Below are 19,442 nucleotides of genomic sequence, written 5' to 3' on the forward strand. Positions count from 1 at the left end.
CGGATCCGGCCCGTTTGAAATGAATAAAACTAAAAAAAAAAAAAAAAAAAAAGACCATACCCTTTTATGTAATGATGTTTACTTTGAATTTATATTAGTTCACACAAACACTCCATCCATGCTTTTGTTCCGGCCCTCCGGTCCAGTTTAAGAACCCATTGTGGCCCTCGAGTCAAAAAGTTTGCCCACCCCTGCTCTAACCCATAGGAGTTCAGCTATAAAAGCAGGCCCTTGGAATCCTTCTGTATCAATGATCAAACCAAGTTGCTGATATTCCAAGTTGTTTATTCATATTCCACTTGCTTTTAATGCACAATTCAGACCATTTCTATTTCTAACACAGCAGTAACCAAAGGGGAGGAACTGAGTCCAATGGCATTCAGAATCTGACCTCACTAGACACAGATGATAGAAAACCTTGCAGTAGCAGCACCTCGCTGTCCTCATTCCTGCTTCAACACTCACACTCCATACAGTCAGGGTTTGGTGGTGAGTATCACTCAGAACCATAGTCTATAGTGGGAAGAATTCTGGGATATAAAAGAAATTATTTCACAATTTAGTGTCAGTTTCTTCATCTATACAATGGGGATTAAAATACCCGCTTCTGCAGGGTTGGTAGGAATGCATACGACACACCTGGTTCACTGTATGGGCTCAGGGAGAGCTACTGTTATTTGCAGGGCTGTCAGTGCTTCCAAGAACTGAATTTATGTCTCCTGGCGGCTCTGACAATCCCTCTGGCAAAGAAATCTGATAAAATTCTAGCTTCCAATTTGCTATCTAGTGAATCACTAGGTGTGGAGAAAGGAGAGGGGGAGGAAAGAAACCATTTTCTCAGTGCTATGTGCCAGGCACTGTGCGAGGCATTTCATGGTCACCATCACAGGAGGCAAGCATCCCCTCTCCCGCCTCCAACAGGACAGGTGGAGCCAGGGGCTCTCTGAGCACCAGAGGTGGGCAGGGCCTCCGATCCGCCCTGCTAACTGGTGCGAGGTCTGGCCTTCCCCCTCTGTTGCAGAGACATTTCTAAAAGCAACCTGCGCTCACTGACCTTCTGTAACTCTCGCATGAGCTTAGAGGTGAGGACAAGGCACTCCCAGCACAGACCACACTGGAAAGTCAGGAGGGAGAACGGTTGTTTGGGTTCTGACAGTTTTAGGTCAGTTGTGTTAAGGTTGGTCAGGTTGAAATGAGCAAAAAGGGAAATGAAAACACTTCAGAGCTAACTGCTGTCCACATACAGGATATTTGAAAAATGTTTTTATTGAATATTAAACAATTACAAGTACTGTAAGTTAGACATTTAGCCAAAGCACGATTACAGGTTAAATACAATCATAAAGATGCCTTAAATAGGAACCCACCACGCAGGCAGGTTAGCTCCTTGCTGCCCTCTTTTGGAAAGTAGAGGGGGACGGAGAAAAGGTCTTCCATTCCACGTGAAAGAAAGTGAAGGCTAGAATTACATGCTGTAAGCCATCTTCCATGACCAAATCGATAGGGTTGCCAGATTTAGTAAAAGAAAACACAACAAAGCAAAAAAACCAGGATGCTCAGTTAAATTTGAATTTCAAATAAATAATAAAGAATATTTTTACTGTAAATATATGGCAAGTAACGCACCAAACATAGGTAAGCTAAAAAATTATTTACCTGAAATATAAATTTAACTGGGTGTCTTGTATTCTCTCTGGCAATCCTACAGATAGACAAATGCAGAGAAGAAAGGGGAGGGGACCGAAACCCTTGCCACAGTGGGTCACACAGACAAAATAAAACTACACCAACAGGGAACCAGAGTGACTCCACTGGCACCACACAGAGCACGACACCAGGAGAAAACACAAGCACTTCGCTAAATGCGGTCGCCGGGAAATATTGTCGATTTCCTCCCGGCTGGTTTTGTAAATGTTTTTGAGAAACCTTGTTGAAAAAGTACCTTTTAGTCTGTAGGTATCAAAGACAAACACTACTATCACAAAGACAGGATGAACTTGAAACAATGGCAGCAGAAGCAGGCATATATGCACATGAAGAGTTTAAATATTTCGTATAATGAATAAAAGGGTTATATAGTCAAGGTCATCTTCTAGCTCTAGGCTGTTAGCCTTGCAGATTTGGGTTCCTTTCTAATTTTTACTGTTGTGTTTTCCAGCTTTTTTATCCTGAACCATGGGAGGGGCAAGGAGTGTGTAAGGGACCCCACTGTCAGAGTTTAACTGCATTTCTCTGCAAATGCTTTCAGGGTTGTCTGCAGAAATAGGCAGACAGATAAAAAAAATAACAAAACCATCTGAATTCTGGAGAATGAGAAATCCGTTGGAAAAGATGGGTAGCAGGGTGGGGTGTGGAGATGTGAAAGTGTAAAACAGAAAATAGAGCCGAAATGCAGCCATCTCTCCAGTGTGAATGCTGTTTCAAAGGAGGCAGGCCCATGGCGGATGCACAGAACCATCACACACAAGCATATCTGGTCTTAGAAAGTATAGGGAATCTTTAGCTTCCTACTGCTCTTCACGTGTCACCATGGTTTATGTTTTAAAATGACTGAAAAACAGCTTGTGCAACACTGAAATTCTACAGGGTATCGCTTTGTGAGTTGTTGCTGTATTTCCCACATACACAAAACTCAGCAAGTTCTGAAATCTTTCTACATTTCTCCAAACCAGATGATTTGGCAACTGGAGGATTTCCGACATAAAGAAACTGAAATGGGCTGATTGTATTAGCTCTCTGCATGGAAGGGAGCATGACCTATGAAATATACCCTCATCACATAAGCCTAACAGGTGTGAGATACACAGAGACATAGCCACTCACTGACACCTTTCAAACACCAAGAAATGAATTCCAACTTTTTATTAGGATATAAAAGGTTTAAAAGTTTCTGCCATAGTTAAGGCTTTCGTAAGAAATATTTAATTGTATATTAATTTCAGAATCCACAAAGTGTCTGAAGAAGCCTCACCTTGAAGGGTGGTTTTTAAAAAAATGCATTTCCTTGTTGCTCACTAGATGTGCCCAACCAAAGCTCAAACATTGTCTTCACAATTACTTTCTTTTCGTTCCTCTGTCACTGATTTGACATCAAACAAGTTTAACTTTAGTCTTGAAATAAATTTTTGACACATGAAACCCTGTATTAATGTCGGTTTTTAGTGTTCCCTGAATGACTAAAAATCTCTTTCACTATGCAATATATCAGCCCAAAAGAAAACTGTCACGCCATGGGCATTTTTGGTAAGAAGGCAGTTTATCACAGATTATCATACAAATGGGGTCTGGACACACTGGGAAAAGGTGCTTAAAATACACACCATTCCTGTTTCAAAGAGTTTACAGAAATCTAGAGAGTGCACATGTTTAAAAAGAAGGTGCGTGACATCCAATAAAACCATTGTGCAATTGGGAGATGTATGAAACAGAAAAACCCAGGCAGCTCACTGCATTCTCACGCTGTTCTTCCAGAGTACGCCAAGTTTTGTTTGTTTTTGTATAAAGGCTGTAATAATAGAATATTAATCGGTGTTACTCTATTTGCCACATTCAGGCATTTCTCAGTGTCTTATCAATGCACTGAGAGCAAGGAGAAATTAGTCTAGCCTCCAACATCAAGCTCAAATGAACACGAGGACGCTGTTTCATGGAAACATCCCAATGATGTTTATTCTATTTATGTTATTGAAAAGCTAGAAACTCTACATTCCAAGTAGGAAAAGGTCAGTAAAAATCCTGGTTGTACTGCTGTTATTTTGCAGGCATAGAATTAAAACTCTGGGTTCCATACTGTCATTTGTTTAACGAAGTAGCAGGCCGAACACCTGGGTCTGGGTGTGATATGGAGACAGAAAGGTACAGTCTCCTTTTGCAAGATTCAAAATGAAGACAGGAAGAAAATGAGTGGAGTCAAAGGTAACTGCTGGCGCTATCTATAATTCCAGACGAGCAGCCTGGGGAAAAGGGGAGGCCAAGCAGAGGGAGAAAGAGTCCAGTCCAGAGCACTTAACCTGTCTGCCTCCAGCATCCAGGCTGGCCATGCCTCGTACCGTCAGCACTGCAACAGAGCTGATGGTGTCCAGATTCTCCCTCTCATTGTTTGCGTAACAGAGCGGCCAGTTCAGGGGAGGCCATGCTGGAAGTCCTCAGCTTGCTAGTGTTTCTGTAGAGCAGGTACGTATACAAGAACCTAAGTGGACTTCAGCCTAGTTCAACGCCATGCTTTTACATCCCAGAGGGTTTTCACAGTTCTAGATGGGAAGCCCAAATGTAACTGACTTTTGCTAATTTGAGTTCACTCATGATGACCTTTGGTTTTCAAGTTGTGAAGACATGTATTTGGTTCCTGTGAGATGTTAATGAACCCATTCTCTTTAGCAGATGAATAATATGTACACCTTCTTCCAAGAACTACTATATACTTGAATCATTACAAGACAAGAAGCACTGCAAATGTCTCCCTTACATGGTACCTTTACTTGGCACACGGAACAGACGATACATAACATCGGCAGTTTAAATACTGAACCACAGTTTAACTTCTTAAGTGTAAGGCTGAAGTTTAAAACTGGCACATCCATTAATCCAGTTAGCATGATGGAAACGACATACAACCACAGTCGGGTAATGGCCTTTTTTTCAAAGCTATAAAGCTTTCGATATCTATACCATATTAACCCTTTTACTTAACTAAAGATCACAGCTGTGTTTACCATTTTAAACTATGTCTAAGTGGGGAGGTAATATACACTTTCACAGCTACTGAAAACTACACGGATGCCAATTTCACCAACCCACTGTTACACAGAAAAACAGAAGGAAAAGGGGGCAGGGGGAGAAAGCCCTCTTAATGAATATCGAACTTCAAAGCTCCATATGGAATTCTAGGGCTATTAAATAAGGAGCCAAGACACACACTGAAACTTGATCAGTAGCAAAAACGGAGGCTAATTCTTGATTTAATTTTGAGCTAGAAAATTCAAACTAATGCCCAGTGCCTAGTTCTAGCAATGGACTCAAGCCAGAGAGAAAGTGAAATGTATATTTTAAGCGCCATTCTAGGAATTTTGCATGTAACTATTTTATTTTTCTTTAGGCAATTAAATGAGGTCACAGCTTAATCAGCCTGCATTAAAAAACAAATTAGTTTTCAGGACTTTAAGTTGAAATGGCAAGTCTGTGCCACCCTGTTTTTCCTTTTCTTTACCACATATTACTTTGCTTCAAAGCTGAGTAGGTGCACAGCATGTGAAAGTAATAAACCAATGCACTCATTCGATGTTCAGTTAAGTGAAAAGGGCGAGCGTAAGAACTATAATGTCTAATTTTTCATAAATGTCTATGTGCACTTAGCAAATGTTGATTAAACAAGCTAAACAAAGTAGTAATTTCATGAAGTAACAGTATGGTATTTCTCCATCTTCATTAAGAAAATAACTGAAAGAGCTTTGGTTTCAAGTTTTTGTTCTCCTTGTCTATAAGATGTTTGAAGAAACCACTCTAAAATTTAGTGCAGGGACCTATCTAAACTATCTGAAGAACATCACTCAAAATAAGCGCCAAATCTTGAGTAAACAAAAAAGTCCTTGCATTTGTGCCTATTTATCTGCTAAATAGGATTTAAACCCTAGCTTTCTAACATAGAGAAACAATAAGTGATATTTCTGTGACTCCAATGAAGCACAATATTTTGACAGAATTTGGATAAGGCAGCTGTCTGGAGCAACGATTCTGGTGGTGCGGATTAAATGAGGATTTTTTCTCTGAGGCGTCCCCGCAGTCCCTTTCTGCTTCAACAGCCCAGAACCACAGGCTCCCCGTACGGAAGGAAGCGGCTTCTCCTTCCCAGCCCTCCCTGGTTGTCTCACCTCCAGGCTTGATGGCAGCGCCCCTTCCCTGGCTGCGCTCCGGTGGGTCCCAGCAGGTCCTGAGGCCTCTGAAGCTGGTACTGGAGACAGCAGGCTCTCACCCTCTGCTTCTCACCTTGGGAGCTCCAAGCCAGGCTGATGTTTGTGCCTTTCCCTTGTAAGACTGGCCAATCAATAAAAGGACTGAAATCTGATGTTTTCCCTTTCCATCTCAATTTATGTTTATAAGCAGTACACATATAAAATAAATCAGAGTGAGAAAAGTGGAGACTAGTCTTGTTCAGCCAGAAGCTTAGGGTGCATTGCTAATGATTTTAGTCAGTGTGACTTTGTGCAAGACATCATCAAGAGGCTCCAGCTTATGATCAAAGTAAGAAAAAAAAAAAAAGCCAATGACGCCTGTTTAGAAAAAACTAAGAATGAGCCAGGGTGTGCGTACTTGTTATATAAATGCCATATATAACAAAGCAAATGTAGTGTGTGAATTGTGAACATTTGGGAACATACTGGTTATGTTTTCTTCTTTTCCATTTCCAAGTCTAGATCAAAGCAATCTTATTTTAGAAATGGATAACTGCAATGAAAGTGAGCCTGAGATATATTAAAAGGCCGCCCCTGTAAACATTTCCTCAAAGGGAACAGCAGCAGTTGAGTATGTATCAGTTACTCATACTATATCCATCACTATAGCAATGCTTCGTAACGACAAACAGCTTTTCTAGGCTGTCAGGGATTTATAGAATGTTGGTTTTGTTGGAAACAGTCCATTCGAGTCCAGTCCTAGGTTTCAATCTGATCTGGCTTTCCCAGGGGGCATTCACTAGGTCTTCTGCTCCGCGGCGGTTGCAGTCTGTGAAGGAGCTTCCGGCTTCATGATCTGGTACGTGATGAGATACTCGGGGTATGCCTGGGGGACAGGAAGGAGAAAGGTCACCCTTTTGGCAGCTACAGTAGTAAAGCCTTACTTGATGTGAAAGCCTCAGAAGCCGTTGATCCAAACCAATATTCTACTCCATATGCTCAAAGTCTACAAAGGCCATCCCATTAACAGGTGCCCGAAAGAGGAGATGCACCTATATGTCTGCATATACACTTACAAATCCTACAGTCTAGTCATTGTTAAAATGTTATGTGTACTTTGAATACTGTACATTGGTTACACTGCATTCCTCCCTCATTAGAGAGCCAGGTGCCTTAAATAAGAAAACCAAGGCAAGAGAACAACTCTCCCTTGTTCACCTCACCTAGCACAGTGCTCAATATAGCATGTGTTCAATACAAGTGTGTTAGATGAAAGAATAACTCTGCTGAATCAATTTTAAATTCATCACAAATGATGATGTAACCCACTGATCTATAAGAAGAAAGGAGGAGATATGTTGAGTCACCAATAATGTAGAGGCAACAGTTTGAAGATACTTTTTAAAGCCATCCAAATATGAAAGAAATGATCTTTACACTAACATAAAATATTGGAAAGTATATGGTAAAATAAAACTGAAATTACTGTCACACAAATGCATTTTTTAAAGTCATAGGCATAAAAATATACTCAGTTATGAAATCACTAGAGGCCTGGTGCACGAAATTCATACACTGGGGGAGGGGGCGTCCCTCAGCTCGGCCTGCACCCTCTCGCAGTCCGGGAGCCCTTGGGGGATGTCTGACTGCAGGAAGCGGGCCTAAGCCAGCAGTCGTATTTCCTTAGCACTGTCACTGCGCTCACCAGCCATGAGCCCGGCTTCTGGCTGAGTGGCACTCCCCCTGTAGGAGCGCACTGACCAACTGACCACCAGGGGACATCTCCCGCATTGAGCGTCTGCCCCCTGGTGGTCAGTGCGCATCATAGCGACTGATCGTTCTGCCATTCAGTCAATTTGCATATTAGCCTTTTATTATATAGGATTTTATTTTTGTTGAATGTTTAGGTTTACATTTTCCATTGTGATTAGACAGTGATGGGCCCTACAGGTTTTTTTTGTCACCATCACTGATTATATTAATACAAATTTCTAGAAGTGGAATTATTGAGTCAAAGTGAAAGTATTTTCTCTAGAAGTCTAGAGTTTCTAATTTAAACAAAAATTTGACAAATTTATTCTTTGGTAGCTCTTAAACCTTTTTATTTAGAAACAACTGCAAAGACTATACTTTCAGGGATCATTTCTATAGTTCGTTAGAAACAACTGCAAACTTACACATTAAGTTGCAAAAGTGAAAATGGTACCCCAAACAACTGTATACCCTTTACCCATTTCCATTTATTGTCAAGGTTTTATGTCTTATTTGCTTAATTATGTACACTTCCTCCTACCTCTATATATACCAAGCAGACAGATAGACAGATACACAGACACTTTTTTTTCTGAACCATCTGAGAGTAAGTTATATATATTTTCACAGTTCTTTATCCCTAAATACGCCAGTATTTATTCCCTAAGAAGAGAGATATTCTCTTACATAGCTAGGGGTGGGTGGGAAGAATTAACCAAAGAACTTGCATGCATATATGCCTAACCCATGGACACAGACAATGGTGTGGTGAAGGCCTGGGGCAGGGGGCTGGCTAGAGGGATCAATGAAGAAAAGAGCGACATCTGTAATACTTTTAATAATAAAGATAAACTAAAAAAACCACACAATTTCATAATGCTAGACTTCTATCTATCTACCACTCACATTCCAATTTTGTTTGCTGATTTAATTTGGGGGCAGAACATTAAGTTAGTTGTCCTGTCTCTTGGGTTTCATTTAATCTGGAAAGTTTTCAAAGCCTTTCTTTGTTTTTTATAACATTGATGTTTTTGAAGAATCCAGTCTTCCCACATTTTTTATTAATAGAACACTCCTCATTTTGATTGGATGAGATTATGCATTTTTGGCTGGAATACTACACGGATGATGTGCCCATCTCAGAATGTCACACCTAGAAGCACAAACTGTCTATCTGTCCCTCCTTGGTGATGTTAATTCTGATCTGGTATGCCCCCCCCCCTCCAATGTATAATTACTATGATTTTTTCCCCTCTTTTCTAACTAATATAAAGACCATGTAAATATCCTTTTCCTTGTTAAAAATCCCCTTGATTTAGCATCCATCAATGATTCTTCTTCCCTGGTCAAATTTTTACCACAATGGTTGCAAGATGATTGTTTTCCCAAGCTGGTACTCCCTCCACATACACCCATCTATCTGCCCATGGCTTTCTACTGTAAGCAAAAGCAAAAGCCTTCTTTTCCCCTTCACTTATTTATCTATTTGTTATCAGTAAAGCATTATGAATTCCCATTTTTTTCCCAATGGTTTAAAATTTATTACTGTGCTTATTTGGTGTTTAAGTTGTCGCAGATCTGGCCAGTGGGATTGCCTTCACGCTGGCTCAGTGTCCTTGTAACCAGCCCCCATGATTTTTTTTAAATTATTTCTTTTTTAAAAATATATTTTTATTGATTTCAAAGAGGAAGGGAGAGGGAGAGAGAGAAATATCAATGATGAGAGAGAATCATTGATTGGCTGCCTCCTGCATGCCCCCCTACTGGGGATCAAGCCTGCAACCCGGGTTTGTGCCTGTGACAGGAATTGAACCCGGGACCCTTCAGTCCACAGGCTGACCCTCTATCCACTGAGCCAAACTGGCTAGGGCCCCATGATTTTTTTTTTTTGAGCACTTCATTACTTTCTGGCATTCCAGATGTTCCAGGCTCACCTTGTTCCTATTCTGCCCTCTTGTTCACAATGTTACTTGGTTGACAGGTGACTAATGGGTTTTGTGTGTAAAGTTGATGCAAAGAATTTTGTTATCTTCATTCACAACCTGAAGCAACTAATGCTATCAGACTATGAGGTAGGTATTTTATTAAATGGCTTTCTTTAACTCTTACCTGGTATAAGTATACTGTATTGTGTTTAGTAACTGTGTATGCTCATCTGATGAGTAACATACCTGTTCTCCTCTGTAGATGACGTATTCGGCGTACGCCAGCCCATTCACACTTGGTCTCCCAATCACTGAGTGATGTCCTGGAGGGGCATGAGCCATTTTCATGGTGCTGAATTGCAGAAAGGATTTTCCAAGGGTCACTCGACAGAAAAGCATTTGTCTAAAGGAAAGAGGAAAGCAATGCCTTGAAGGAAGCTTTAAGTCTCAAAATATAATGCTTAGGTTTGATTAAAAAAAAAAAAAAACTTAACACAAGGCAAGCTAACTTAAATGTCCCTTTCATATTTATGAGTAGAAAGGATGAGATTTGACATACTGATTTATCATAAACAGTAGGCGCAACAGTTACCCTTGAAGTTTAAAGTCGTTTTGGTGTGGTTTAGAAATCAATCATAAAAAATACCTGGCATGTTTTGACCAGTGGAAAAGGAAAAATACTTGTGAAAACCGTGCGCTTCTATGGAATAGTAGGAATAAAGTGAAGAAAATAAGCAAATGGCAGCAGCAGCTGAAGTTAAGATTTGGCTTTACTCATTGTGAAAAGTAAAAACTGGGATGAGATAATAACAGTAAGAGTGGCTCATATAAAAAAAATACTTGCTTAATCACAAGGCTGACAATTACACTACCTGGGCAAAACATGAATTGGAGCAGGTGTTAAATATTATAGAGGAGAAGAAAGGTTGGCAAACTATGACTCATGAGCCAAATCCAGTCTGCCACCTGTTTTTGTAAATAAAATTTTATTGGATCACAGCCACACACTCATTTACATATTGTCTATGGCTGCTTTTGCACTGTAAGGGCAGAGTTGAGTCATTGTGATAGGAATCATATGTGGCCCATTAAAGTTCACCAACACTTAATATAAACAACGTTTAAACTAAACAGTAAGGTTGGTCACACTGTTAAATGTAAGTAGTTATTGAGACAGTTTGTTTTTAGGAAAGGAGTCTGATCTTTGCAATCTGACTGATGGGAGATATTATTTTCAGTCAATTAAACACTGTGCCATACTTAGTATAACTGGGTCCTTTCTAGGCTGGCTGTTTTAATGATGCTACTGATGACCCTCTGGGACGCTGGCTTGGTTGCAACTGCATTCTCTTGGACCCAGAGGAAAGGGTTTTGATCACCACAAGAGGGAGGCTTTCTGAGCTCCATACCCACATTGTGGCAGCATCATGGTATCATTGGCCTCTGCCCACTAGGCCAGCTGGGCCCAGTGCCATGGCCACTCCCAGTCCATATGTCACACGAAGCCTGACCTGACAGGCTTGCCTCCTACCTTCTGCTTCCTGCCCCAGGGCTTCACTTTGCTGCGGAGGTGGGAGAAGCAGCAGGATCTGCCCAGCGGCCCATTGGGCTGCAGGGTGTAGTGCACAGGTGGGGAGTACTAGTAATGGCTCCGGCCTGCTCACCCGCTTGCCTCGTGCATTGTCCTGCATTCCAGAGATGCAGCAACCCAAAATGGGGCTTGAAGGGATTACCAAAGGCCTGTGGAGCAAATGTTGACCAGCGCAAGACAGGAGCCAGCAGATAAATTCGTCTCTCTTCTCCCACGATGTTCTGTTCTGAGAGGCTTTCGTTCATACGGCTTCTCTGAAGATGACTCCTGGCCTGAGCAACCAATTGCACTCATCCTGAAACTGCCCAGCTCCCGATGAGCCTGTCTATCCTGCCTCCCCCTGGACCTCACTTCTTTTTATGCTCTCATTCCTGCTTCCCTGGGATTGCACTCCCAAGAAAGCGCTGGTGAATAAACTTTCGCTTCAGGCTGTTTCTAGGGAATCCTGGCTAAGACAAAAACCATGGTTCTAATTTTAATGAATGACTGTTCATCCTCATCTAGGTTCACTTTTATTGTTTATTTTGGTTCCAGACGAGTTAATTTGAAGCAACAAAGAGAAACTTTTGCATGTTACCAATCACAGTAGACTTAATGAAATTTCTTTCTGTATATGGCATCCATCTTAGAACTGCTGACCGCTGCAATTTGTTTCAATGTAACTGAGAGTGGTACGTTTTAAGGTCAACAATTACAATGAATTTCAAGGTTATTTGGGTCTTTTTTGAGGTTTTAACTGAATTATAAGATTTCTTATTAACCCAACTTTGCAAAAATAAATATATTTGATTAATTTAAAGAGAAATGTAATAAATTGCAATCTCTGTAAAGTACAATTCCTTGTATTTTTTTCTATTGGCAAGGAAGGGGGGGGAGGGAAGGGAATGGAGAAGGAAATTCTTTTTTCACTGACTTTAGAGAGAGTATACTATTATTCTCTCCAATTTGAGCTTTAAAGTCCTATTTAAAAAACTAATATTCAATTGTTTAATAGTTCCAGTTAATATTCTGAAGTTGGACTTTTTAAGGCCTATTATATATCCTGCCTTAAGACATTACTAGCAATATCAGAAGCACATTAAAGATTCTACTTGTTTATAGAGTTGTGTGTCTTAGTTCAACATGACTCTCTAGTCAGAGCTAAAGGTTCTTTGTTCTAAAGAAATAATTCTAACCCTTTTCTTGTTGATTCTGAAGCAAGAAATGTGAAGCCCAGGGAAGAAGCCAAAATGGAGGGAGGTTCATTGTAATCTATGATTGGTTGACATATATTTGGTTTTATCACCACTAATATCAGCCCTGTTATCATTGCTCCTGTTAGGGTTGGCTTATCAACTATTCCTACCCAATTTCCAACCTGTGTGATTCATTAGGACTAAGACTGAGAACAACTGTGGCTTCTGCATAGCCTGAGAAACTGTTCATCACCTGAGGACAGCAACCATTCCATGAAAACCAAGATGCTCACCTGTGGCATATATAACATGACCGATCTTTGTGCGTGGGGCAACCTGTTCCTCCTCCAATCCCATAAACATACTGGTTGCTTTTAGAGGAGTTTTCAGCAAAATAAATCCCAGCACCAAACATTCCTCCTATATATGCATGTCGCTCATCAAATCCTTTATGAATAATGGCATTAATGAAAGGAGAACCTAAAAATATAAAGATAGTAAAATTAGTTTTTGGACACTTTTCTAGAGTATCAATTAGTTACATACTATTTAAACTTGGTAGGTTAATACTAAGCAATTAATATTACATAACTGAAAAGTTTATTTTGTAAGATGTCTATTATACATAATTTATAATGTACTAGAACAGCGGTTCTCAACCTGTGGGTCGCGACCCCTTTGGGGGTCGCCTAAGACCATCGGAAAACACATATATAATTACATATTGTTTTTGTGATTAATCACTATGCTTTAATTATGTTCAATTTGTAACAATGAAATTGGGGGTCACCACACCATGAGGAACTGTATTAAAGGGCCGCAGCATTAGGAAGGTAGAGAAACACTGTACTAGAATCTTATCAGGACCCCTAGTGCTCACCAAGCTATTATTTTGCAAATGGCATCAGATTTTTAGGCAGCAAAGTATAATGTGGCTTTGAAAATACAGATTATTTTATACCCAATCTTTAAGCAAACACAGATAATCTGATAAACTAAAACAATTATGCTAAACTATAATAAAAAATATTTCGTTTTCTACGTGGCTCAACTTGTAATATAAGTTCTGAAACAATTTCAGATCATTTGTTTTCACTTTAAAAAGCCCATATAAGAATGTAATGCATTAGAAAACTGGAATTGACTGTAATTATTTGGGAAAAAACCAACCCATTTTTAATGTAAGATGAATATAGTCAGTAACACAGGCTTTTTATTCTGCTGGAATTTGTGAAAGCCTGAGAGATGTCTGTAATTACTGGCATGACACTCACCATGAAATAACATGCGCTCATTGTGATGGTTGTGATTCTCTTCAGACACTTCCTTTTGTCTGTGACAGAATCGTTCCCTCAACTTCTTGTTGACAACTTTTTGAATCTTTAAGGATGAGGAAGAAAGAAGCCATTGAGTGTAATGTACGTTAATTGGCAGTTTATGATTTAAATTAAAAGTATGTTAGAGGAAGGTCCAATTTTTGTTTTGTTTGCTTAAAACATTACTAAAAAACTAGAGGCCCGATGCACAAAATCTGTGCAAGGGCCTCGGCCCTCGCAACCCCAGCTTCGTCCGGAAGGTCTTCCAGACAGTTGTTCTGCTGTTTAGTCTAATTAGCATATTAGCTCTTTATTATATAGGATAATAAAGATGCCAGGTTAGTGTAATTCAGTTGATACTCTGGTTTTTAGTGACGTACTTTTTTAAAAAAAATCTTTATTGTTGTAAGTATTACATTGGTCCTCCCCCCCACCCCACCCCCGCCCCATTAACCTCTTAAGCTTGCTCCTGCCATACCCTTCCCCCGTAGGCCCTTAATGCCCCACTGTCTGTGTCCATGGGTTATGCATACAAATTCATTGGTTGATTTCTTCCCATCCACCCTCCTCTGCCTTCCCTCTGAGGTTCAACGGTCTGTTCATGCCTCTATGACTCTGGGTCTATTTAGTGACATAATTTTTAGGTATGGTTTTTATTTGTATTCTGCACTAGACCTTGCTATACTTCAGAGCTACCTGAGGAAGAGAAGGAAGAGGTGGAGGAAAGAAAGGTGGAAGAAGATGGAGAAAAGAAGAAGAAAAAAAAGCAGGAGGAGGAGGAGGAGGAAAAAAGAAAGGAAAAATGAAAGAAGAGGGAAAAGGGGATATCTGTAATATTTTCAAAAATAAAGATATATTTTTTAAAAATTAAAATAAAAGAGGAGGAGGAGGGAAGAGATTATTTCTAGGCTCCTCCCCAGACTTATTGAATTTTAGGATACAGGGGCCTGTCAATCTGTATTTTGCAAAAAGCTCCCTGGGTAATTCTGATGAGCACTGGTATAACTTCCACAGGTCTATTAACCCAAAGGATTAAATTAATTCTCAATAGGCTTTATTCATCTTCATGATATCCCTTTGGAAAAAAGCATACAGCAGTCATCTATTCCATATTATTAATTAAGGCACTGAGATGAGGAGATATATGCATTCTGATATAATCACTGACTCAATTAGATGGAAAAATCCAGGCCTTTATTGCTACTTTGAAATGGTGATAAAAATGAGTGTCAGCTATGGTCTGAATTGATGGATGAGCAGGGAGTCTCATCACCATATCTGCATCACCAATACCAGCTGACCTGGCCTGTGTGTGTAGCTTTGATGTTTCCTGGGTGTCTCGACTTCTAATGAAGTACGATCATGAGGGTTAAGACTGTATCGTAGTGAGGAGGGTGACACGTGACTGCAGGGCAATGGGTGAATGATCATCCTTGATTTGAAAACATGACTTTAAAAACCAATTTTAATCACTGTTTATAATTGCTTTTCAGAAAGCCTTGCAATCCAATTTTCGTCCTGAAATTTTAAAAACTTACTCGAATGACATTGTATCTGTTGAAGATGCCGCCGGCATTACCACCATCTCTGTGTTCTCGAATCGTACTTTGCATCTACAGAATAAAATAAAATAACTTTTGAAAATATGCCAGTGTATATTCTAAAGATACTCTTTCTGTTGTTAACATTTCAATTCTATTATACTGCTTCACTGATTAGTCTAAAATTTAGCACTTATAAAAAATAAATATGAGTCCACTATAAATTGATCAATAAGTTTAGTAGGTAAGTATTTCTGGTGAGAAAATAATCATAAACATAAATATTAAACAGCTGCATTTTCTTTTCCTTTTTTAATAAAAGCTTTGAAAGATTTTTCAGTAAACACAATGGGGAAACATAAAACATCACATTAAGTCACCTACATGACTATTTTATGTTATTGAGAATGGAAGCAACATTGTGACTAAGTCAAACTAAAACTCCTCATATTCTATTAATATCTCACTGGACAAATGCTAAAAATAAACAAAGAATTTTAAAGAAATCCATAATTTTTGTTTCCTAGGTGAAATATTCCATATTCTATAGACCAGGGAAAGTTGAACATCACATGTAACTAAGTGGAATAACTTTCTTCTCAACACTACTCATCCTTCTTCCACTTTCCAAATTAAAAAGAATTATTATAGAAAAGTAAAATGTTTTGAAGACCTAAATTTCTCATAGAATTGACTCAAAGAGTTAATTCTCTAACTTACCACTCCATTTCTGAAGTTATTTACCACATTTTGACATTATTATCAGAATTTATTAACTACTAGGAGATTAGGCAATAAGACATTAGGAAACATGATGCTTTCCTGAAAAACTGGTTCAGGATGAGCTGAAATACTAGCCTAAGGTAACTGTCCTGAGTTTCCAGAATGGGAATAACAGGAGCACTATTTAAAAAAAAGAAAAAAACAAAAATGTAGGCATGTCTTTCCATGCAAAATAATGCCATTAGGCACCTTGCTTATTCTGTGTCAGAGCGAGGCAGAAGCCATTGGTAGAGAGGGATCTCTATGGCACCCTTCTACCAGCAGGTTCTGACAAACTGCCTTACTATGGTGCTTTTAAAAGCATTGTGACTGAAGAAATGAAAGGTGACTCCAGTCATGAGGCATACTGTCTAAGCATATGTGAAAATTAGGCATATTATTTTATAATCATGTTCTGTAACACTCCATAAAAATATCAAGATGAAAATATATTTGCTATCTAGGAAGCAAGATCCTTACTCCACATCATTTTTATGTAGCATTTCAGCAATATAAAAAAAATAGTCCTAATATGCCGGGGTCCAGCCCCAGCGGGTCCAGGGGTCCCCAAAGGCGTGGACAGAGTCGGCGAAGAAGGAATGACACGGAGACAGCGTTCAGTTGATCAGCAGCCCAGCCAGGATCTCTAGCCAGGATCTCCAGCCAAGTTCTGGTCTGGATCTCCAGCGAGGTTCTGCTTAGGATCTCCAGTCAGGTTCTGTGTCCATGTTCTCTTGCTAGGTTCTCCAGGTTCTCCAGCCAGGTTCTGTAGCCATGTTCCCTCGCTAGGTTCTCCAGCCAAGTTCAGTCACCAGGTTCTAGTCAGGTTCTCTTGCCAATTTCTGTAGTCAGGTTCAGTTCAGGATCTTTTGCCATGTTCTCTCCAGCGAAGTTCTTCTGTCTTCTAAGTTCTGTGTAGGTTCTGTCTTCTGAATTCTGTCTGTTGTTGTCTTGTTGCATCTGTATTTATACCAGTTGATTCCAATCCTATCAATCTCTATTCCAAAGGTTAGGGCGTTTCTTATCTCCATTCCAGGGAGTAAAGATTATGTAGCTTAAGCATGATTGTTCTTAGTTAAAATGATTAATTACCCACCTGGCACTTAGTTAAGAGGTTTTATTCCCTCCCTAACTTCAGGGGAAAATCCCTACCTGGGGATTCAACCTTTCTCGGAGAGGTGACCTTGGTTAAAACACAGCGCCAAGAAGGTGAGCAAACATATTAAGAACCGTATGCCATATATGCCAGGTCCCTTGAAACAGCAAGGATGGACCGGCTCCCGGCACTAATAGGGTCCTTACTTACATGGTTTTCAAGAAAGTCTACAGAATAAAGACAGATCTGAACCATCCAATGGAAACCCTAGGCTCACGATGAGAAGCCATGTGGCAGAGTTCTAGTCCGCAGTCCTATTCTAATTTTGGCAATACTCCACCACAATGGCTAAGGGAGACAGAATACTACACAGGCAAATGTAAGTAAGTCAAAGTGAGACAAGCTTACCTAATCTCCTGGAAAAATAGGTTTCAGGAAAAGATAACTAAAAATTCTGATGTACATTACCTCTTCTTCTACTGACTGATATTCCTTATCCTCTGGAGCAAGATCCAGCAAAATAGTTCCCTGATTAACACAGTGAAAAGTCAAATAAGGGTTGGTGCCTGTAGGAAAGAAAAGGTAACACAGTTAACAGGAGTCCACATTATGCAGGTTCTATTTTAGGGAAAACTTTGTCAAAAGTAATTGATATTTTGGAAGAAGTCTAAACTATTTGTAATTTGAGCCTAATTATGTACAATTATATAAATCAAGTAAATCCAAAGACATGTGAAATAATGGAGATATGTTTGGGGATCAATTTTATCTGTTCTTAAAGAGTTCCTTGTACACACAGCAGGGTTCAACAATTACTTGTCTAACTAAATTTGATCATAAACATTCATGAAGTTATGCTTGATACAAAAGAAAAACACATTGTAATTATAATGTATTCAGGTCTAAAATATAAGAAGTATCCTTTTCTAAGAACTCTGTGAGATGGCTTGAAATGGTCACTCATAATAAGTTTAAAATACATTATTATTGTTAATTTCATTATCCTTGTTCCTTTAATACAGATAAATAAAAAGACTCAAGATCAAAACCACTAACATTTAGTTTCATGTCATTCCTGAAATTGTATTAGCTCTGCAGACTAATTGACTAAGTCCAGTTATTTCTTTCCTCTCCTCTTGCTTTCCTACAGTGAAAGCACTTCTAACAAATAGAGAAATGATAAACACGGAGGCATACAAAGAACAAAGATAGGAGGCTTGCAACAGCAAAGTGTGATGGCAAAAGACAGAGCTGACAGGTGTAAGGGAGGGAGAAAGGTTCAAGGTGAGGTAAGAGAGGAGGTCAGATTATGAAAAGCCATGTTGTGAATGTCCGACTTTATCCTAAAAGTAACAGGATTCTGTTGAAGGGTTATTAGCAATGAAATGAAATGATATGATCCCAATCATGTTGAAACGAGTCTTCTGGTAACATTGCAGGAAAGGTACGGAAGGGAGGAGAAGGCGAAGGCCGAAGATAAGCTGGAAGGTGGTTGTGATATTCCAGAAGAGAGATGATGGTGACCTGGATTAGGTGACAGCAGTGGAAAAGGACGGAAGTGTAGATTCGGAGACATTTAAGGTATAAAGTGTGTGAGAGAGGAAAAACTGACTCAATCCCAGCTAGAGCAATTAGAGGAGAGCAAAGCCAGTAAGTGGGATGGGGAAGGCAGTCGAGCACATGAGCTCTGGGGTCAGACCACCTGAGTTCAGATGCCAGCCCTGACGTTTATCTTGCACCACAAATATCTGAAATTTATTTTTTCTGAATAGCTTACCTTGTTGTCCACCTAAGAGTCTTTCTACTCCTTTGATTAGTTTATGGCGGTGTCCATATGCATTGATGCCTATTTCTTTCAACTCTTCATGACCCATATCAGCCAATACATCTAGGGTAATCTGAAAAGTGAAACAAAATTAATTGATTAATCTTTAATAGTTCCTCAGATGATGAAAATTCTTCCATTTGTCTTCAATGCTATCTATGTATCTATTCAAATTAAGAAAATTCTGTTTCCATTATAAGCATGAACTTAAAATTTTCTTAAAGTTTTCTTGATAATTTTATCAGCTTTCTGCTCACTTTAAATACTCCTTAATTGCGTTTAGTAAATGGAGAATTAAAATGGGACAAACAATGCTAAAGAAATAAAAGATGATCATTGCTGTATTTCCTTTTCATTTTTAAAAACCAGCACCTTTTGCTTGCTTCAAGATACAAGAGGGAACAAACGTAGGCCTGAAAATGGGGAAATACCAGACACTAGTATCCAGCAGGTAGCCACTGTGAATGGTGAGGAAATGGAGAGGTGTTTAGCACAATGAAACAGAATGTGGCAAAAAGGAGTAAGTGTATTAGGTAGTGAGGACTTATATAAAAGTAAGGAGGTATTCCCA

General features: G+C 39.4%; 1 protein-coding gene across 1 annotated transcript in view; it reads right to left on the minus strand.

The window, feature by feature from the left end:
- Positions 1 to 1,248: 1,248 nt before the first annotated feature.
- The window catches only part of TNKS (tankyrase), a 150,221-nt gene continuing 132,027 nt past the window's right edge, over positions 1,249 to 19,442 (minus strand). Inside the window, exons 21-27 of the mRNA XM_059685511.1 lie at positions 18,824 to 18,944; positions 17,515 to 17,612; positions 15,186 to 15,260; positions 13,606 to 13,711; positions 12,625 to 12,811; positions 9,812 to 9,968; positions 1,249 to 6,774 (exon numbers count right to left, since the gene is read on the minus strand). Of these exons, the coding sequence (XP_059541494.1) occupies positions 6,688 to 6,774; positions 9,812 to 9,968; positions 12,625 to 12,811; positions 13,606 to 13,711; positions 15,186 to 15,260; positions 17,515 to 17,612; positions 18,824 to 18,944 (831 nt within the window). The 3' untranslated portion in view covers positions 1,249 to 6,687. The remainder of the gene's footprint in view (positions 6,775 to 9,811; positions 9,969 to 12,624; positions 12,812 to 13,605; positions 13,712 to 15,185; positions 15,261 to 17,514; positions 17,613 to 18,823; positions 18,945 to 19,442) is intronic.

The sequence above is a fragment of the Myotis daubentonii genome, chromosome 2 (genome assembly GCF_963259705.1).
Source record: "Myotis daubentonii chromosome 2, mMyoDau2.1, whole genome shotgun sequence".
NCBI classification, from domain to species: domain Eukaryota; kingdom Metazoa; phylum Chordata; class Mammalia; order Chiroptera; family Vespertilionidae; genus Myotis; species Myotis daubentonii.